General features: G+C 39.0%; 1 protein-coding gene across 2 annotated transcripts in view; it reads right to left on the bottom strand.

Moving 5' to 3' along the window:
* The window catches only part of LOC121855325, a 66291-nt gene that overhangs the window by 36351 nt on the left and 6285 nt on the right, over nucleotides 1–23655 (bottom strand). For both annotated transcript variants that reach the window (XR_006086772.1, XM_042350218.1), the window contains exons 3-5: nucleotides 15810–15915; nucleotides 13240–13385; nucleotides 1545–2174 (exon numbers count right to left, since the gene is read on the bottom strand). Coding sequence is in view for 1 of the 2 variants with exons in the window: in XM_042350218.1 (XP_042206152.1) it covers nucleotides 1545–2174; nucleotides 13240–13385; nucleotides 15810–15915 (882 nt within the window). In the remaining variant the exon portion in view is untranslated. The remainder of the gene's footprint in view (nucleotides 1–1544; nucleotides 2175–13239; nucleotides 13386–15809; nucleotides 15916–23655) is intronic.

Here is a 23655-nt window from a genome sequence, read left to right as displayed (position 1 = left end):
ATCCCTGATCTGAAGAAATTCTTGACTTTGAGTGTAACATGATCTACCCTTAAACATACCCAGACCCTCTGGCAAAGGCAGCTTCTGCCATGTGATTGAACAGCATGGAACTCACAGATCACTTTCAAGTACAGTACGTGTACAGTCACAAACAAAAGTCCTGCCGCCTCTCCTGCTGCTCCACGATCCCTGAGATTCAGACTTGTGAACCTGAAGTATTAGACACAGGTGCATTATTCTGTCAATGGTTGATTTGGGTTCATGAGTCTGAATTTCGGGGTTCGTGGAGCAGCAAAAGAGGCGACAGGACTTTTGTTCATGACTGTTTGTACCTGTAAATCATAAAATAAAAAAAACTCATATGCAACCACTAATTAGTTTGACAATCTTTTTAACTCTGTAGACCAGGAGCAGTGCCTTCTGAAGGGCAATGTATTACCTTCGTACAAAAGATCATTACCCTTAATTATCTCAATAAATTATGTAAATTAGATTTGAACAAACCAATATGTATTCTTTTTTACACCTCTCCTGTAATTATGACTTAAAAAATTGCCAAAAATAATAATGTGATTGAAGCAACATTCTACTTCACATTAACAATCTAGGTAAAAAATAAATCCTTAAATATCTACTAAATATCTATGAAAGTCTTTTTAGATATATTATTTTTCATTCAACTACACATTACTGCTGCTACAGGTTGACAATCCCTTATCCGAAATCCTTGGGACCAGATGCATTTTGGATTTCGGAATTTTTCGGATTTCGGAATGGTTATTTTTTTTTTTTTTTTTTATACAGTGATCAGCCCACCCGGGCACAGGTCACTGACCCATATTGGGGCATAGGAGGTGAAAATATAATAATATTATATAATAATAGTAATAATAATAATAATAATTATTCATAGGTTTAGGTCGTGTTTCTCACTTTTGATCTGTTTTTCATTCTTGTATTTCTTTATTATTATTATTATTATTATTATTATTATTACCTGTATTATTATTATTATTTTATTATAGTATTATTGTTATTATTTTTATTATAATTAATTGTATTATTATTATTTTATTATTATTATTGTTATCATTATTATTTTATTTTAGTTATTTTTATTATAAATTATATTTACTATGAATAATAATTATTATTATTATTATTATTATTATTATTATTATTATTATTATAATTATTATTAAATTTTCGCCCCCCAGGCCCCGATGTGGGTCAGTGACCTGTGCCCGGGTGGGCTAATCACTGTTTAAAAAAAAAAAAAAAAAAAATCGGTTTTCAGAGGTTTTCGTAATTTCAAATAAGGGGTTGTCAACCTGTACTCCCACCGATACTTATTCCCATGACATTTTCAGGAGATTCACTATATAAAAAAAGATAAAAAAAATTTTTTTTAGTTATGCTCCACTTACTCAGTAATTGTGTATATATATTTATTATTGAAGAAGTTTTAATATACCCGTAGTATAAACCAACCTATTTTGTCAACTAGGGGTATCTCTTCCCTTATGAGTGAGTTTCTTCCTTACCTGAAAAGCCTGAAATGTATAACTGGTAGCACCTTTACACAGCTTTCTGATGACTATGTAAATCTCATATAAGAAAATGCCTCCAACTTCACCAACATTGCTGTCTTGTGGGTGAGGTTGTTTATCACACTGCCTTGAGCTTGGGTTGTAATCCAAATAAGAGTCATTACCATGCTCTTTCCCTGGTGCTGATTGTAATTTCAAGAATATATCACTCCAGTTTCCATAATTATATATCCATTGCACATCTGAATTGAAAAGACCATGAAGCAGCAATGCAACTGGGTATGCTGGTTTAATATCTCCAAGCCTCTCTCTCAAGGGTTTATCACCTTTTTTAAAAGACTCTAATACCCCTTCGACTGAACATTCAGAATGTTTTCCAGTATCATTCAACTGCAATTCATGGAGGGTTGATAACATATGCAGAAATTCAACTTCAAAATTCTCTGTTTTTAGACAAGAAACAGTGAGACAGAGGGATGTTGCAGTTATCAAAGCACAATCAGATGGTAATTTTTCACTTGTCAAGGCAACAAATAATGATAAATAAATTCTTTCTAACAGCGGTGTTACTTCAGTCTGCAGAGACACTTGAGGAATAACATACTGCAGAATGCTGTACAAAGCCTGAAAAAAAAAATTAAGGATTTTTCACAGCAGAAATATAAAAAATTATTGAAAAACAGACAGACAGGCAGACAGACAGAGGGAGGGGAGGGAGGGAGGAGGAGGGAGGGAGGGAGGGAGGGAGGAGGGAGGGAGGGAGGAGGGGGGAGGGAGGGAGGGAGGGGAGGGAGGGAGGGAGGGGGAGGGAGGAGGAGGAGGGGAGGGGAGGGAGGGAGGGAGGGAGGAGGGAGGGAGAGAGGGGAGGGAGGGAGGGAGTAGGGGAGGGAGGAGGTAGGTAGGTAGGTAGGTAGGTAGGTAGGTAGGTAGGTAGGTAGGTAGGTAGGTAGGTAGGTAGGTAGGTAGGTAGGTAGGTAGGTAGGTAGGTAGGTAGGTAGGTAGGTAGGTAGACAAACAAACAAGAAAGACAGATTGACAGATAGTTAAATACTTATTCATTATAGATCATCATAAAAGTTTACATTGATTCAACATGTATAATGGTATACAGTATAGGCAATGTAGGTATAAAATGCTGTACAGTATAATTGTACATGACAGTGCAGGTACACAAACTATGTGCCAATACAGTGTAGGTATACTATAAACAATGTACAGTCTAAGAAACAATTATTTTCCCAGCCTAGCCAATGAACCGAGTAGTATACTAAATGTGCAACCACGAGTACATCAGGACAGTAGGTATGCCTAACTATACCCTTTCCACGCTAACTTGGCCCATAAGCCACACCCCTCGTTTATAGCTACAAATAGCTGATTGGTTCCTCTGAGCATTTTACCTCCCCTCGGACACGCGTACTGTATTTATATCGACCTTTTATGATAAACATTTAAAATTTTCTAACAACCTCTTTGAAGAGCTAATGCCTTGAAATCATTTACATTTTGATAGTCCAGATATTTAACATTATTTTAGAGAATAACAGGTCTGCTTACCAATTATGAACACATTTAGTTTGAATAATCTATGAACCAATCAGCTATTAGTATAGAAGAGGGGTGTGGCTTATGGGTCAGGTTGGCATGGAAATACTATAGATACAAGCTTTCAGTTGTTCAACGAATGATGGTTCTACCTTATATGGAAAACCTTGAATCATGATGATTCATATTTAAAACCCTGCTTAGTTTATGATCTGATTCCATTTGCATCGTTATTTCATTTGATTACGATGAAAAATAGAGAATAAAAAATGAAATAAAATTACATTTTCACATATAAATAATAACTAATATACTGTACAGTAATGTACAAATACTAAGCATAAAAGAAAGCCTTGCACACAAACATTTCCAGGTTGCCAGTCTGGTGATGTCACTAACAGAAACAGTGGGGTGCTGGTGGTAGAGCGGTACCGCTCTTGCCTCACAAGCAAGATGTCACGGGTTCGATTCCCGGCCCGGCGGAAGTTGTTTGGACACTCTTCCTAGCCCCCTTGGTCCCTGTTCACCTAGCAGTAAGTAGGTACCTGTTGTAAATTGAAAAGTTGCAAATTCGTATTCAAGTAAAATTGTTGGAGCTTCCAATAACTTAATGACATAAAAACCATTGACTCTTCAGGCTTCTACTCCCTTAACTCATGAGACATAAAGGCAAGCAAGAACTTAGCATGCTTCCCTGTTGGGCACTGTGAACGCTTCTGCGCTTCACCTTGCACAGGAGGTAGGGGGTTCCCCCCCCCCCCCAAAAAAAACCCAGTTGCTGCTTGGCGGGCTTTTCTTTTCCACATATTTGAACCAAATCAGGATAAAAACTTTCTCAGGTATTTTACTGCATTTTTGCACCCCTATTCAACATGAACAAGAGAGCAAGTGATGGTAGTGCTGGTTCAAAAGCTAAGAGAGAGAACTGACAATTTAGGCACTTTGTCATCATTTGAGTAAAAACTCAACAACATTGGCTATGTCAATATGTCATTATGTTTTCAGCTTTACCACTATTGGTGGGTATAATTTTTGTTTTACCTTCGTAAGCATTAATTAAAATGTATATGTACATTAATAAACAGTTACAGCCAGGGTCTTATATTCTTCAGTTTCAAATGGAGAATTATCGGCAATATCGATATTGATACTTATACTGTTTAATGAGCAGTATATATGTTTGTTGACGATAGTGATATTGATACTTAAACGGTTTATTGACAGAGCATTATATATGCCCTGCAAGAGGATATCAAACAACAAAAGAGAGGAAGACGATTAAGCGCCTGCCCTCTGACTTGGCTTGTAATGAAATTTAGAGAGGTAATGTTCATATGATACAAATATACATTCGATTATCTAGTAAACAAAACCACTGGTATCTGAAACCATGCCGTAAGTAAGACCTGTATCAATAATGAATTGGATTTAATCTGTTAGAACGGTCTGATGGAACAGCGCTGCTAGAATTACACATCTCATTTCCATACAGCCAAAAGGTAATGGTTGAGGTCATGTGATCTTTGGTCTTTGCCTAGTTTGCAAGGGTGATATGAGCTTGATCTAGTTTTAAGACTTCATCAGTGTACAGGTAGAAGAGGTAGAAGGTATATGATCGTTGGAGCTACTCACAAAACAACTTATATACTCAACTAAAGCAAGTGTACCTCAAGTGTCAGAACCACAAACCCCAAGGCACAACAGAAGTGTGCGCTTGTACCAACCCCCAAGGCACAGCAGTAGTGTGCACTTGTACCAACCCCCAAGGCACAGCAGTAGTGTGCACTTGTACCAACCCCAAAGACACAGCAGAAGTGCGCTTTTACCAACTCCCAAGGCACAGCAGAAGTGTGCGCTTGTACCAAACCCCAAGGCACAGCAGAAGTGTGCGGGTGTACCAACTCCCAAGGCACAGCAGAACTGTGCGCTTGTATCAGTCCCCCAGACACATCAGTGCACTTGCTGTTATTGCCAAACCAGCCCCCAGGCACATCAGTGTGCGCTTGCTTGCTATTGCCAGGACCAGCTGAACTGTGCCCATGCACCACCACAAATCACAAACAACCTCACCCAACCGGACGAAATGGCGGACATAGAAAACAATGAGTGGCCACAAGAAATTGATCTAGATGTGGAAAACGATGAACAACCACTACTAGCTGGCCCCACAATGGAAGAGTAAGATGAACTGGAAAGTGTACCATCTGTCAGCAATAGGCACGACTCACCCCAACCAGGAACTAGCCAAAACCCAGAAACCAGAGACCATTGGAGGAATGCACTGATGGAAGGTCTGGAAAGCTACATTGAAGAGTTCATCTCCAAAACAAGTATAGTCAAACTTGTAGCTACAAGGAAGGGTAATGGCCCTGTCAAGAAGACCCAACAGAGCAAATTTGAGGCAGATGCACGGCCTCATTGGGGAGGAGGATCAACCGGTAAGGGAAAAGAGGAGCCATGGAAGAAACCAAGGTGATACGACCACACCCAAGAAAGAGGCTACTATTGGCAAAATGAGGTTATACCCATCACAGTCTGCAGATATAAAGAGTAAGGAACCATGGAAGGTGCTGGACAGGGTTATGTCAGCCTTGCACTCCTGAGACATACGCCTTCCTACCTTGAAAGGGAAAAGCCGTCGCGAGTATTTGAGCTTTATGCGTTGCTTCAATGATGCTGTAGACAAGATCCAGATGTCTGATCCTGAAAAAATGCACATCCTGCAGCAGGCTTGTTCCTAAGAAATTCAAGACCACTTATACTCACATACAGTAGTACTGTAGAAAACGGCTATCAACGGGCTCTAAAAACACTGCGGATATGATTTGGTGGAGAAGATGCCTTTATTCGTGAACAGATTCAGGACCTGATGTTGACCCCTTCAGTGCGTACTAATAACAGGGAGGGACTTCAATGCCTAGCAGACAGGCTGAATGTATGTATCTGTAACTTAGAGCCCTACAGTGCACTGTGGCAAATTGACAATCTATTGGGGAAATAGTTGCTGGTTGAAAAGTTACCCAGTCACTTGCGAGAGAAATACCCAAGCAAATGGAGGAGTTTCAAGCTCAAGGAGAAAAAGGAACCAGGGTTAGAATATCTCTGGGTTTTCATACAGAAGGCCACTAGAAATGCAAGAGAGGCATACATAGAAACAAGGGGAGCCAGAGACAGACAATGTGCCGCAATAATGCTAGCAGGCATGCTGTAGGGCTGGCTGTCACGGGCGCAGAGCGCAAGGCTTGCTCGCTCTGCTCAGAAGATCATAACTTAAATCATTGCCACAAGTTTCATACTATGGCAGTATCTGAAAGAAACCCGAACTGTGCAACGATTGCGCTACTGCTTCCCGTGTCTCAGAAAGGGACACCAGGCCAATGCGTTGTCATGGGTTGCGTTAGGCTTACCCACGCAACCAACTCCAAAGTTTGTTTTACCAGAGATAAGACGCCCGGCGAGGCATAACTGGGACATGTATTTTTCAATTAGTGTATGTTAGCCAGCCTTTAGGGGGGTGGGCAGTGAAACAGTGTTGTACTGTTCATCGCTTCACACCCAAAAACCTCATTTTAAGTAGTATCCCCTGAGCCATGGGTTAGTTAAGATGTCGTCTCCATCCTCTCCCTCCAGAAAGGGGGCGGGACACCACACCACACAGAGTCCTCCACCGCCACTCTGTCCTGTGAACCGTCGTCGACACGAGACTAAGCGTGTTAACCTAGGTTGTTATCCCCGTGGAAATATCACGTGTGGATGCCTGGTTGCGACAAGAGCAATCCAGGCTGGCCTATCAAACCTACAGTAAATGGTTAATTAATTCACGCTTACAGAGTTCTCCTGCATGACACCCGTCTACAGTGACCGTGATCGACACAAGACTAAGTGTGTTAACCTAGGTTTGTTATCCCCATGGAAATATCACGTGTGGAAGCCTGGTTGCGACAAAAGCAATCCAGGCTGGTCTATTGCACCTAAATGGTTAATTCAAGTAACGCTCACCAGTTCTCCTTGCCGCGATAACCGTCTACAGTGACTGTCAGTGACGCGAGACAATGTGTGGTAACCCAAGAGTACTTTTTGTTACTATGGCCGTGGAAAGAAGTTCTTGTGATGAAGCCTGGTTGTAACAAAGCAATCCAGGCTGGCAGTAAATGTATCACTTGAAGAATTAAGGCTCTGTTAAGTCACACCCACAGTAGAGTAATCACATGTGTCACCAAGTTGGAAATTCCCTGTTTTAGAAGATTAATTTTATTACAGCGTGAACGTGAGTGAATCATATATCCATGCAAATTGTAAATCATTGTATGGAAGCTTGACAAATAAATGTAAGTGCAATTATCTGCCTGTATCTGTGATCCTATCTTATTATTACTAAAGGTAATGACTGATTGGTTATGACAAAGTATAACCAATAACTTAGATGGATGTTGAAAATTAAATGAATTCATTAAATCATCATTTATCAAGTATAAATCATGGAATGTCAAGTGGTGGAGTGAACTTCTACGTAGATACGCCATAATCTCCTGTAAGTAACCAGTGTGAAGGTATCGAACTCTACGGTAAGAAATAAGAAATACGACATATTATTATCTTTATATAATATAATCCACTCCTACTACCACTGATACACCCAAAAACATGACAGCGTATCTGGCGGGATACTCACCGTGTGACATTGATGGGTGTTCTGAGTTACACTCCAGATGGTTACAACTTTCTCGCAAGTCCATGCAAAGAGAAAGGTATGAATATAGACGCCAGAGCCAAGAAACAGATAAGAATAAGTCTTGTGACCGTGATGAACGGCCTAGGGACACATTTGACTACTCAATCAAGAGGAATCACCTCAGCAAGAGAGAAAGGTCGGAACCTACACAACAAGATGATTGGCATGAACGAAGCGACAAAAGGTCATGAGGTTATGAAGATGGTGGCTGACGTGAGAAACCATACTGGGAATCTGGAGAGTCAACCAAGAGGGAAAAGGCAGGACCCAGTCAAAGACTAAAGAAGAGCAAGGTGGCTCTTCCATTATCGAAGGTGGAGGTAAAGGGGCCGAACTCGAGGCGCGCGACAAGAACAAATGCGCTCCTGGACTCCGGCAGTAATCGGGCCTTCTGTGCGAAGAGTCTAGTGCAGCGATTGAAGACGTATGGAAAACCACTGTCACTCTTTATTGACACTCTTACCCATGAAGAACAACGACACACATTGGAGATAGACTTGGAAGTCAAAGGCAAGCAAGTGCGAAGGTAATTGACCGCTTGCCCCTTCACTGGGAGACTCAGTAGCGTCCACTATGGATGCAATGGATTGGGAACATCTTCGAGAAATCATACCACCTGTGTCTGATGTTCAAGACATTGAACTACTAATAGGGCAGGACAGTCCAAGAGCCTCGATTCCATTAGATTGCCGGACAGAACGAGATGGAGCACCATTTGCAGTGAAGACTCAACTCAGATGGACTGTAAATGGTCCAATGGCCCATGAAAATGTTACTACTCTTGCTGTCATGGGCTCACCACTGACTCTCCCTCCTGCTGAGACATGTCTAGAGGCACAAGTAAGGCGCTTTTGGGAGGAGATGACCTTTCAAAAAACTATAATTGATGCGCCAGTGTCGCTGGAGGACAAAAGAGTCGTCCAACTCTGGTCATCGACAGGTGCGATGATAAATGGACACTACCAGTTTCCCATTCCATTCCTGCGAGAACCACCTAACCTACCGGACAACAAATCACTTGTTGTCAGGCATCTGAATAGCCTGAGAAATGACTCTTAAGAAATGCAGAACTGAAACTAAGACATGTTGCAGAAATTTAACATTTGATCACTAAGGGCTTCATGGAGAAGGTGCCAAATGGGGAACTAACAGCAAATCCTGGAAGAACTTGGCATCTGCCTCATCAACCAGTACTAAATCCAAATAAACCAGAGAAAACTCGTATTGTTTTCGATTGTACTGGAACATTTGCCAACGTGTCACTAAACAACGAGGTACTTCAAGGACCAGACTTCAACAACAAATTCTTTGGAGTCCTCATAAGATTTTGTCGGGAGCCGATTGCGCTGATGGCTGATATTGAAGCCATATTTCATCAGGTCAAGGTGCACCCTGAACACAGGGATGCCCTAAGATTCCTCTGGTGGGAAAATAGAAGCCTGCCGGGACCCCCAACTGCCTACCGAATGACAGTGCATATCTTTGGAGGGGTGTGGAGTCCATCTTGTGCTACTTATGCATTGCAGAGAACTTTCCAGGATTATGTTTCAGAATTCCCCGTAGCGACCACCAGAGCTAGAGAGAGCTTTTACGTGGATGACTTGCTTGTGTCTGTTACTGATACTGAGGAAGTAATCTCCATGGCACACCAGCTGCAAGTACTCTTGCTAAGAGAGGGATTCAAGCTTACAAAATGGATAAGGAGTTCTCAGCACAATCCCCATGGGAAAGCGGCACACCGGTATCAAGGAAGTGGACTTCACCTATGACAATTTGCCCACAGAGAGAGCCCTGGGAGTGATGTGGAATTTGGAAATGGACCAGTTTGCTGCAAAGGCAAAAGTCCAAATCTAGCCTATGACAAAAAGGGGGCTTCTAAGCATTGTAAGCTCTGTCTATGACCCACTGGGTTTCATCTGTCCTTTCACAATCAAGGCAAAGATCATCTTCCAGAACGAGTGCAGGAGACAAGAAAATTGGGACGTACCTCTTCTTGACCACAACCTAGTCTTGTGGCAGTGTTGGTTGTCGGACCTGAAACTGCTGCAGGACTTCCAGATTCCACGCTGCTATACATAAGTTGGTCTGAGCCGCACTGCTTCTGCTCAGTTGCATCACTTCTGCGACTCTTCACAATCAGCTTATGCAGTTGTCACCTACCTGAAGACTGTAGACCAGGAAGGAAGACTCGACTGTTCCTTTGTGTGTGGCAGTGGCAGAGCCGACTAGCACCTTTAAAGCAACAAACAATACCACGGCAAGAACTTTGTGCTGCCGTACTGGCAGCGCATGCTGACACAACAGTGCGGCATGAACTCAGTGTACCACTGGTGGACGATAGTGTTGAAGTATATTGGTAATGCTGAGAAACACTTCCACACCTTTATTGCAAACAGAGTGTCGTCTTTCAGAGAAGTCACGGACATGAGGCAATGGAGACATGTCAGCTCAGAGCAGAGCCCAGCAGATGATGTAACACGAGGAGTAACCGCTTCTCAGATGCTGGAGGATTGTCGTTGGATCCAGGGTCCAAGGTTTATAATGGTACCTCCTGAGTATTGGCCAAAGGCACCGCAGGTTGACATGGAGCTCGAGGGCGATCCTGAAGTGAAAGGGGATGTGACTTCACTGACCTCCATAGTAGACAGGACCAAAGAACCCTTGCAGTGCCTGTGGGAAAAGTACTCTTCTTGGCTCTAGCTTCAAAGGAGTAGCAGCTTGGATCCGGAGGGTTACGTGCTCAAAGATAAAACACCAACAGCACACATCACCGTGTTAAGTGTGTCATAGTTACGCCAAGCCAAGACAGCAATTTTTAGAGTGATACAGAGAGAGCGGTACCAACAAGAAATGGGGCTCATTGCAAAGATAAGATTTACAAGGCATGCACTGTCTGCCGTCGCAACAACCGGGTGTCCATGCATCAAAGAGAAGCCGTGCTGCCAGCACATCAGACCTGCCCAGGAAAGCCTTTGCCTTCACAGGATTGGATTGTTTTGGTCTGTTCCAGACCAAACAAGGGCGCAAGACAGCCAAGCGCTATGGGTGTCTGTTCACATGCTTGACAACCCGTGCAGTCCATCTCTTGATGCCGACGCTCTCATCAATGCAATCACCCGTTTCATGGCACACCGAGGTACTCCTGAACGCATCCGCTCAGATAATGGCACAAACATGGTTGGGGCCTGCAAAGAACTCAGGGCAGCTGCTCGCATCTGGATGGCAGACAAGCACATACAGCAACATCTGAAGAAGGAGGTGGAGTGGGTGTTCAATCCCCCTGCAGCATCTCATATGGGAGGTATATGGGAAAGACAAATCCGTACAGTGCGTAAGGTGCTTCGGGCAATCGTCGGGTCTCAAGTGGCTGACGATGAGCGACTACAGACATTATTCAGTGAGGCAGAAGTGATCGTCAACAGCCGCCCAATAACTGCAGTGTCAACTGATGCCAAGTACTTGGAGGCCTTGACTCCATTATATATGATTGGACGTGACTCTGCTCCAGTCCCTCCTCTCAGCGGATGCCCGCTGCCCTTATGATTATTATTTTTTTTTTTTACACATTCTGTAGGTAGGATTTTGTGTGTATGAAACCGAAAAAAAGGAAATTGAAAAAATTATGTATATCTACCCAAAATTAGGAGAGAGCATGGGGATGTGGCTACAGTAATGAGTTTAATTTGGTAACAATGCCACCAGCAATGTAAACAGATGCAAAGTGGCATATATAGTGAGCGAGGTTCTGATCTTCATGTAGCAACATAAAGATAAGAATCTACGGGTACGGTAAGCAAGCCCTGGATATAGGAGCTTACTGGAAAGGTTAGCCTACTGTGAGCATGTACTGGATAGCTATCATTCATCATAAATGACCCATGGTAATGCATGAATTTTAACCCCTCAAAAATAGTGTATGTATAGAGTTCACCCCTACTTTTTGCATAATAATTTGATCATAAAAACTCAAACTGTACTCAAGTATATACGGTAATACTCTACAGTAGTTGTCAAATATAGACACATACTGTATTGGCAATAATGAATGATCATTGGAAGAAGTAAGTATTTATGTGAATCAATGGTGAAACTGACTACCCTTTCCAAGGTTCCACAGGTCTGCCAACTGTTTACAAGGTACACAGATGTGTGTGTCAGATGGCTTTACTTTTCCGCGATGTATTCACCAAAACTTGGTACAATAGTTGTTTCTTAGACTGTACCTAGATAGTGTAGTATATAAATAATATACCAAGACAATAAGGGTATACAATCAATGATAATCAGTAAGTCAATTTGACCAAGGATAGCCAAAAAAAAGCCATCTGATACTTATTTCCAGTAGGGTCACATCTCCCACTACAGAGCACATAGGGTGTACTCTAATCCAATATATAACATCTGTTCCTACTGACACGGTTAATTAAAGACAAAGATACAATTCTGGTGACTTTTTCATGTCAACCAGGTACGATTAACTGGTGAGAAAAGAGAGAGACAAAGAGCGAAGATATGTTTGTGTGTGTGTGTGTGTGTGTGTAAAAGTGATGGAGAAAGGGAGGAAGCACACGAGTCAGAGGAATATTTTGATAGAGTAATCTAAGCCCATGGGCCAAGATCATGTTGGCTACCTCTTGGGAGAATGTCTACATGATACAGTAAAAGAGATGGATAATGTACCATCAGGGAAAAAAAAAAAAAACAGCCCACAACTATGAAGGCATTCCGAATAAAATAAAATACTCGGAAACAGGAAGATTTTATATGACGTGCAGTAAATTCCTACCAAGTTCAATGCCATTTTTTTTTCTCCAATAAGTTTAGAGACACTGTATTACTGCCACAATTGTTGAATATGAATTCTTTATGATATTAAGTGTGCAACAAAAAAGAATGCTTCATTAATGTATTAAAATGATCTGTAAGAAAGTAAGAGAGAAACCAATTATAAAACAATGACAAGTGTCATTCAACTCTCAACAAAGTGTTTAAGTGTAAACTGGAAAGAGAACTCTGATGAATTTTGCAATTATAAACTAAAAATCACAATAAACTTTGTTTCAGAAAATAGAAACAAGAGCAAATCTCTTGCAAGACTTACTCAGGTAGTCGAGGTGTACACAATTATGAATATGAAAAACTTCCTATTACAATTCCCCCCCCCCAAAAAAAAAATACAGTAATAATAATAAATAATTAAAAATTCAAAAATAAAATTAAAATAAATTAGTATTACTTTAAGCTCAAGGTGGATAAAATATATTACTACAGTATATTAATATGAATGATATCAACTGTTAACAAGGTAACTATACAGGGCTGAGTCTTACTATTCCTAAACTAGTTCTTTAAACAACATTGTTCATAACAATCAAGAAGCTGTATACTCACTTCTAACTTATTTCAACTTACTTTAACAGCAACATGGAACTGAGAGTGTTTCCTATGTTGATCAATGAGGTGGGTCTGTAGTCTTGTTGAACACACAACAAGAATCTCTTCCAAACACTCCCCCAAGCTCTCACGTAGTGCTGAGCAGCCATCACACACCAGGTTCACTGATGAAGATAATAAGATACTTGTACAGTATATAAATATTTTCACGGGATTATTTTCAGTTATCCCTAAAGATAATACACTTCAAAAGCTAACTCAAGGACAGCAACTGATCAAAAACTATTACAAGTGTCTACTGTATAACATATACCTGTAGAATTACCTATTAATTTTATATTTTTCCATCTCATACAAGGATCAAAACACTTCCAAATATTGGATGGAGGGTTTACTGATCTCTGTACAAGAGCTCTTATCAAGTACAGTACCTATTCACAGTAGGGTGAACTGATGGTGCCCTGGAAACCCTGAAATATTGTGTGTGGACTGGTTAGAAGATGCAAGTTAATCATTTTAGGAATAAACAAATTTAGAGATGAATTTTGGCACAGAGCTATAGCTTGAACTACATACCATTAACAATATACCTGTACAGTATACAGTACATAAGGGTATATTGTGTGTGTGTATATATATATATATAATGTATATATATGTATATATATATATGTATGTATATATATATATATGTATACAGTATAATTTCCCGCCTAACGCTGCTTCACTTAACGCTTATATCATATAAAAGGCCCAGAGCTGAACTTTCACTTAACACGGATTTTTTCCACATATACGCTGTGAGTGTCCGGCTCGAGACGCTTGTTTTAGATTTGCCCCACCCGCCACCCTGCCTGACTGCCTGTTTTAGCTCATAAAATTCATACAAATTACCCGGCCAGAATATAATTTACATTGCTGGAATTCTTATAATTTGGTGATCATTTTGAATATAAACATCATATATTTTGCATTAGACATACAAATTTTAGATAAAAAATTTTCTCAGGTAACTATGTTATCTTTTGTGCAAAATATATGACATTTATATTCAAAATATTCCTGGTCTTACAAGGAATCCAGCAATGTCAATTATATTATCCTAACTTTAGTTTGAGGTATTATTTATTAAAATTTAGTGGTTATCCCACACATCTCCTTGGGACGGTTGGTGGGGGGTGGGGGGGAGGGAGGGACCGACCGACCGACCGACCATCTGTTACCCAGTGAAGAATTTTTTTTTTTTTTATTAACTGAAGATATTTGTTTTAGCTCATAAAATTCATACAAATTACCCGGTCAGAATATAATTTACATTGCTGGAATTCTTATAATTTGGTGATCATTTTGAATATAAACATCATATTTTTTGCATTAAACATACAAATTTTAGATAAAATTTTTCTCTAGGTAACTATGTTATTTTTTGTGCAAAATATATGACATTTATATTCAAAATATTCCTGGTCCTACAAGGAATCCAGCAATGTCAATTGTATTATCCTAACTTTAGTTTGAGGTATTATTTATTAAAATTTAGTGGTTTTCCCCCAAAAATTTCTCTGAGAGGGAAGAGCCAGTGAGTGTAGTGTGAGAAGAGGGGGAGGGAGTTGAGTCCATTATTTGAATGGACATTAACTTGGCGACTGTATTTCTCTATTTCTCTTAAATATTAATTGTGTGCATGTACCATCATAAAATTAAGATGTTATTTTTACCGGCTGAACATATAGTTATAGCCTTCAAAAAGTGTGATTTGGGGGTCGGGCCGGCTTTGCTGGAATTAATCCCATATGTTCTGTTGTTCATTTAACGCGATTTCTACTTAACCCGGACCGTTCAATTGACTGCTGCTATGGGCACAACTGTGTATATATATATATATATATATATATATATATATATATATATATATATATATATATATATATATATATTTATATTTATATTTATATATATATATATATATATATATATATATATATATATATATATATATATATATATATATATATATATATATATATATATATATGCTAAAGTTAGACTCCCCATTTCACACTTCAGCTTTTATTTTTTTTTTCCCAAATGACACACACATTTTCTATACCGAAACGTTTCCAGTTAATGTAGTCTCCATGTATAATTAGAAAATTATGGGGGCCCCATGTGCATTCAGCTGACTACATTAAAGGTAAGTGCTCAGTCACACTGTATCCATTCCTCATTATTTATAACTTTCACTGTACTGTATCCATTCCTCATTATTTATTACTTTTACTGTACTGTATTTCATTGTAGATTTTTTATTAAAAAAAAAAAATTGATTTTTTTTTATATCTATGTTGGACTTACGACCATTCGGAATTACGACCTGGATTTGGGTCCCTAACCCCGTCGTAAGTCAGGGAGCACCTGTATATGTGTATATGTATATGTATATATATATATGTATATGTATACGTATATATATATATATATATATATATATATATATATATATATATATATATATATATATATATATATATATATATATATATATATATATATATACTGTATATATTTAAAACTCTTGTATAGTTTACCAGTTGTTAGAGCTACAAGGGGATCCTCTGCCAGGAGCTTCTTGACCTTCTGGACAATGTCAGCTTGTAGTAGCTTCTTAACATCTGGCAACAACTCCTCAATTTCCTGAGATTTTGCACAGCATTAATAATTAATCAATTAACACACAGGATCACATCTTGTTGATTATGTTAATGTACAGTCCCTAAAAAAGTAATGTTAGATCTTCCATAGCTACAATTTTAAATGCTAGACGAAATGCTTTGATATGATCCCCAGTGCATCTTAATCATAAATTGATATGCCTTTTCACCATATCAGCAACAGCTAGAAATGTGGATAGGATTGGGGAAAGGAGTTATCCCTGTATGGCATACAAGGATACTTCAATACAACAAGAACTCCATTAAACTATATTAATGTATGCATCATTAGAAAACGTGTTGTCTAATGGTAGACCCTGCTGCTATATGGCATCACAAAAATTGTGACCAAGTCCCAGGTTGCTGATCTGTCTTTCTGCCTAATTTGCACACAATTGCAGGGTCTCAATTGTTTCTCTTATGTTGACAACACAACTTACATATACGTACAGTATTATTTCTCACTATTGATTTTTTGTCATTTTTGTATTTCTCTATAGTTCTTTGTTATTATTATGACAGTGTGATTATCATTATTGTTACCAGTATCAATACTGTATTATTTAATTTTTAATTGTGTATTTTTATTATAAATTCTATTTACTATGAATTATTATTATTATTATTATTATTAATACTATTATTATTATTATTACATCCCCCCCCCAACCCCGATGTGGGTCAGTGACCTGTGCCTGGGTGGGCTAATCCCTGTAAAAAAATTATATAAATAAATAAATAAAATAAAATACTCATTCATGCTCAAAGGTCACAGATGTAGAATGACCAACCATTCAGAAACAGGTCGAGTAACTACATGAAGTACATAATAGTACGCAGTATACTGTGTATATATATATACAGTATATATATATATATATATATATATATATATATATATATATATATATATATAAATATATATATATATATATATATATATATATATATATATATATATATATATATATATATATATATATATATATATATATATATATATATATATATATATATATATATATACATATACAGTAGTACCCCAATTTACGCGGTCAATTGAAGCAACAGGGTACCGCGGAAAGTGAAAACCGCGTAAAGTGAACAACAGAACATATAGAATTAATTCCAATAGAGACTGGCCGTGAACCGCTAATGGGGACTACCCGTGATAAGCTCGTTGAACAGGCTTTGTGTGAAATATAACAAGAGTCTAGGACTGCTTTTAGTATCCTGGTGGTCCAGCTGTTAGCGTTCCCCAGTCACAATCATGGGCTCATGGGCCGTGGGTTCGAATCCTGGCGGGTTGAGGTGTTGATTATATATATATGTATATTAGGGGGCAGGGAAAAAACACTTTTATTTGAGTTGCAGGCTGCACTTTTCAGGCATCGTTTGTATGGCTGTAACAAACACCTGTGCAAAATTTCATGCCATTTCATGCATACTTACCCTGCCGCATCGCGAACGACTTTTTGTCAACTTTTAGTGTATACCAAAAATTAAGTGTCATTTAATGTTTTCCAGGATAATGATAAATTTTACATGGGTGACATCGATTTAATTCACATGTTATTTTACAGGTACACCGTATAGAAAATCATTACAAGTTCATATTGAAATTCTTTTTTGTGCGGAACCTTGGCATCATTTTCCTAGACAATAATCTTTGCCTAATATATCCATCTCTCGATTCGTATCCCGTCACTTCAGTGCAAGCTTCAGTCATCACTTTTATGCCTCTCTCGACCGCCTGAGTGCTGTTTGGCCACTTGGGCACCACTAATGGTGTCTCAAGAATGTCATTAACCTGTAGATTTGACAGAGAAGCAATGTAAGGAGGCTCAGTCTTGAGTTCATTCCTCCAGTTAATCATGGAATGATAGTTTTTTGCTTGCCACTTTAGTTTCGGAGTCACCACCTTTCTCATGTTGACTACAGGAGGCACATCCTCATTCCCATCTCCATCTTTACCCTCCTCATCAGTATAGTTTAACAAATTCTCGTCAACAGCAGCATCAGAATCTTCCTCCTCCTCTTCAGATCTGCCAGTGCATTCTTCCTTTTGCTGATTCTCCTCTCTAATTTTTCTTATCATTGAGACAGCTTTTTCTCTAACAGTCATGTCCTCATCTGCACACATACCAAGAAGAAGTTGATCTGTGTGGGCGAAGTATGCATTTCTCTGGACAGCCTTCTTCACTATCGTCTCCTCCTCACTATTCAGGTGTTTCATATATAGCAGGGACTGGAATACGTTCCTTGAGCCGTGTGTTACGTAAGGGTGTATCTTGATGTAAAACCACATTGGAGCACTGAACTTTATTATTGTAATGACAATTCTTTTCAACTCATGGCTGGGTCTTGATGTTGCTACATACAGCCTGAGGATTCTACTCCATAAGGTGTTCCACCTTGACACACAGGGAGGACCTGGCTCAATAGCAGCCAAGTCATCTTCAACAACACCTGTGATAACTCCTTTACAAATCCTATACAGGTATTTCTGATCCCAGGACAGATCTTTCTCCACTTCATCATTAAACACAGGGAAATCAGGGAAACTGACTGGCTGGAAGGCGACAACTGGAAGCTCAGACAAAGACTCCTTGATCTGCTTTCCAATGGGACCACGCCAATGCTCAGGACCACTTGGTTTACCATCATAGTGATAAAAAACTGCGCGGAAAGGCAGCTCATTTCCGTGAAGCTGACATATGAAATAATGGAGTGGGTGACCAAGTAACATTTCAAGATGATGAATGACTCCATTTTCTGATCCTACATTTACATTGGTTCCATCACAACCAACACACACAATGGGCTGCTGGGTTAGATTTTTCTCCACCAGAAACTCGTGAATAGTTTTGGCAATTTGCTTTCCGTGTCCAGTCTTGGGAGTCACATGTGTGAGATATTCATTGCCAGGCTCAACCATGATGACATAATGATTTTTCACCATCATCCTCGAACTCCATTTCTCGGTCTTCTCATTCTTTATCATCACACGAGTGGCGGTCTTCTTACCATCAAAATAGAGTGACGTCAAATTATCTAAACTAGCCATCTCAATTTCTTGCCTCTTAAATCGGTATTTTTGTCTCGCATCCCGCAGCTTATGTGGTCCAATAACCTGACTCTTGTCATCCTTTGTGATAATGCCATAGTCAGTTAAGGTGGCAGTAGCAATGGCAGCTCCAGCATAATCACTAATCAAGTATCTGTCACAAGCGGCAGCCAACTTACCCAAGTGCGCCAACTTACCCAGGTCTCCCCTACATTACAGTACAGTAACACAACATTGAGAAATGAAATGAGAAAAGGCTGATAATCAATAAAGACATAGCACCATACTCATCTGCAACAAGACAACTTAAATGAAATAAGAGATATGAAAAAAAAGTTGATAAACACTGAACAGAACATTGGACCGCCACAGCGGCTGTTTGGCTAGTACTGTAGGTAAATTTAAAAATTTCAGTAGAAAATGCGGCAGACTAAACCTCGACATATCAGCTTCAAATTTGGCATGGAGTCTTAGATATGTATAAGGAACAATGCCTGAAGAGTGCAGCTTTGAGCAAAATTTCACTGCCCCCTACTGTACAGTATCAAACTTATTTTTGCTTTTTACATTGTAATGTTCACCAAACAATGAATGATTATGTTAAACTAAATACATTACTGTTATACTAATGGTTTTCTATCCACTCCCCATACAATAATCATTCAATGCATGCATTATATATAATTTCTGGGGCTTTGATTACTGTAATTCAAATACTGTACTGTACACCTGTATTTACTGAGTCATTGTAATAGGTAAAAAATATCTAATGGCTGTAGTTTTGTACAGTAAGCCCTTAATTTCCATGGTGGTTACACTCCTGCAGAACAACATTAATATCAATTCTGTGGGAAATAAAAGTTCACTTCTTAAAGGAAAAATGGAAAATGATGCAAGCACTGAATTCCCCCTCCCCAGCCTAGAAACCTAACAATAAAAACCATCAAGGATAAACAACAACTCTGATTAAATACAAAAGAATATTTTACCACTTTGTTTCCTCTCTGTATCCGAGATAGGTTTAACAGATTCTGGAACTTATTCAAAACCCAATGTAGCAACTACATTACTATATTAATGGTGCTGGTGGAAAATCTAAGATGAACAGTTACACAAACACATTGTACTGTTGCCTGTGATGGGTGTGTTTACAAGCATTGACAACAACTGGTTCACATCATATTTATTACAGCATGTACACTGTACTTCTTCATTTTTCATTCCAGGAGCCAAATGTTTTTTTCATAATCTACTACAGTACAGTAAACAGGAATACACAATACAGGTTGACAATCCCTTATCCGAAATCCTCGGGGCCAGAGGCATTTCAGATTTTGGAATTTTTCGGTTTTCAGAATGGTTAATTTTTTTTTTTATTAGCCTACCCGGGCACAAGTCACTGATCCACATTGGGGCCTGGGTGGCGAAACTATAATAAAAATTATAATAATAATAACAATTCATAGGTCTAGGTCATGTTTCTCACTTTTGATCTTTTTTTTCATTCTTGTATTTCTTTATTATTATTATTATTATTATTTTATATTACAGTATTATTGTTATTATTATTATTGTGAATTTTATTATTATATGTTGTTATTATCATTATTATTGTTATCATTATTATTTTATTTTGGTGTATTTTTTATTAAAATTTTTATTTACTATGAATAATTATTATAATTATTATTACTATTACATTTTCGCCCCCCAGGCCCCGATGTGGGTCAGTGATCTATGCCCGGGTGGGCTAATCCCTGTTTAAAAAAAAAATAAATAAATTTAAAAAAAATCGTTTTTTTGAGATTTTCGGTTTTTGAAATTTCGGATAAAGGGTTGTCAGCCTGTACTCCGATTATTGCATAGGAAGTGTTCCTAAAAACCATTGTAAATAAGACATTTGTGAATACCATTGCAATTTTCCCCCTCAGAATTAATGTAAGTAATGGGGGCATGAATTCCTAGCCGGCAACTTTCACCACATTTTCCAATATATACTCCTCATTATCCGAGGCTATTAGGTCGTGTGCTATGTAGTACTAGTAAATATGAGGAATAAATAAAAATTATAATAATACAGGTAAATAAAATAATTAAACTAAATTATAAAAATACTGGTTACTGCATTGCCAGTTGGTAATAGTTTCACTACATGCAGGACACGAGAGACTGGAACGGCTGAGATCCCCAACACTGCTCCCTCCTCCCCTTCCACGATCCGTTGGGTAACTGCCTTGCACACAGTAAATGTTTATTCCCTCTATGTTTTTGACCTAATGATAATTTTTTGGGGGACACATTCTGTATGAATAATTGCATGTGTATGTAACAGAGTAAGAAAAATTAATAAAATTACAGCCCACGGCTTGACCTGGTAGGGCGTGGCTGAGACCCCAGACACTGCAACCCCCTTCCCCTCCATAGATTTGAACACTTAACTCCTGCAGACGTATGAAATATTTATTCTCGCTTATCATTTGACTTTATGATAATCGATACCTTTCTTTTCTTTCTTTTTGTTTGTACATTCTGCATGAACGATTGTTAATGCATGTAACAGAGTAAAATTAATAAAATGATGTATATCTTATCAAAAATATGAGTTGAAAAATAACAATAACACAGCTTAGCCTGGTAGGGGGAGAGGTAGAGGGATGCTACAGGAACAGTCTAACTTGGCGACATACCAATTCCACACATACGTTCACTTCACACACATACACACCCGTGCTCTTCGTATTTCTTATTTTATAGCAACTTATTTTTTTATATACAGATACAGTCTCGTTCAAGATTCTTTGAATGCTGCTGGAGACAGCTGGCAACTCAAGGCCATTTGTTTACTATAGTATACAGTATAGTATAATATAATACGAAACATCAAAGCCCAACCATTAAATTAAGCAACGGGTAAGTAAGTAACCAATCACCGATCACTTTTACATTTATTCATAATTTTTACTACGTACTGTAGTAAACAAATGGCCTTGAGTTGCCAGATGTCTCCAGCAGTGTTCGAAGAATCTTGAACGAGACTATACTCTCCATATACAGGTAATGCAATACCAGAAAAACAATTCAAAAGAACTCTGTCTGTGAGCGAGCAAGTGGGTGGGTGGGTGGGTGTGTGTGTGTGTGTGTGTGTGTAATAATAATAATAATAATTAATGGTTTATTGAGAAAATTCTGCAGCCTGAAGGCTGAAAATATACACTGGACAAAAATTACTTATTACATACAAAGACATGGGGTAGGTGGGTCGTTAAACAAAAGCTTTCATTAATGAAAGAAGAAGGAACATGAATTGGGCATACCAAATTATTATAGTTTACAGTTGATGGCCTGGGCAGGTCATTGAGACACAAGGTGGTGTGGTGTTCACGTGGTGCAGTAACTCGTCCTCGGGTGTTAATATGAAGGACCACACATGGTCATGGAGACATCAGGTGATGTGGTGTTCACGTGGTATAGTGACTCGTCCTCAGGTGTTGATATGAAGGACCTATTGTGGTCATGGGGACACCGGGTGGTGTGGTATTCACGTGGTATAGTGGCTCGTCCTCGGTTGTTGATATGAAGGACCTCAAGTGGTTATTGAGACACTGTGTGGTGTGGTGTCACAGTACCTCACTCTCTGTTAGGTGATGTTGTGTTATCTCGTAGTCAGGTGGAAAGCCAGCCTGCTGTTGTTTCCAGGGTGGACAGATTAACACCGTCTGGTCAGAGGATGGTTCCCAGGGGCGCTTATCTGAGTGGTGGGTCACGGCTCTCACTAGTACTGTTTAGTGCTAAATTCACTGGCTTAAACACTGTTCATTACTGTTCAACACTGATCTAACTTCTTTCCGAAGTGAAATTGCCACTTTCGACTACTGTATGTTGATATCCAGGTGGTGAGGATGGGTCGGGGTGAGGGACTTAAGGAATGGGCCGACATGGCCAAGGGGAGCTGCTGCTCAGCAGGAGCAGCGCCTGAAAAATGTGTGTGTGTGTGTGTGTGTGTGTGTGTGTGTGTGTGTGTGCGTGCGCGCACACGCGACATTTCTAAACGAGCGTAAACATTTAAACTAGCATTTACCATAGCTGTATGAAGAATTCTAGAATGCTCGGCTTGTTTTTTCAAACCAGTTTGGAATTACAGTACAGTACAGGTACAGGCGTGGGGTGAGCATCCCCTACGTGTGCTCTGTGTGAATGGTCCCATTGAGCTTCATTACAGTAATTTCTAAATCATGCAGATCCTCAAGTATGGAAAACACATGTTCGTGTGAAGCAGGTCTTACAGCAGAATATGACAGCTGTGGCTAGCAAGCAGTTTGAAATATTACTGTAAGGTATCGTAATTTTTCATATGTGAATATTGAATAGGGGTGTTACATTATCAATTGAGGATAAGCAGGGTTGTAAATAGAATGTTACAGTATTCCATGTACAGGTAACCTATACACTGTACTGTCCAGTATTGTAGTGGGGTATGCTATAACGAATCTAATTGGTTCTAGAACCTCGTTCGTTATAGCATTTGTTCGTTATAGGATTAATCCGTTCCAGGCCCCCAACTACAACCACTTAACACTGAAAAATTTCTGTGGAAATTGTAAAAAATACGGTACTTTATCTTACCTTAGTGTTGTTAGCATGCAGGACAGGAGGCAG

Source organism: Homarus americanus, unplaced genomic scaffold (assembly GCF_018991925.1).
Source record: "Homarus americanus isolate GMGI-L3 unplaced genomic scaffold, GMGI_Hamer_2.0 scaffold32133, whole genome shotgun sequence".
NCBI lineage: Eukaryota > Metazoa > Arthropoda > Malacostraca > Decapoda > Nephropidae > Homarus > Homarus americanus.
The sequence above is the reverse complement of the archived record's forward strand: the minus strand, read 5'-3'. Positions and strand labels throughout refer to the sequence as shown.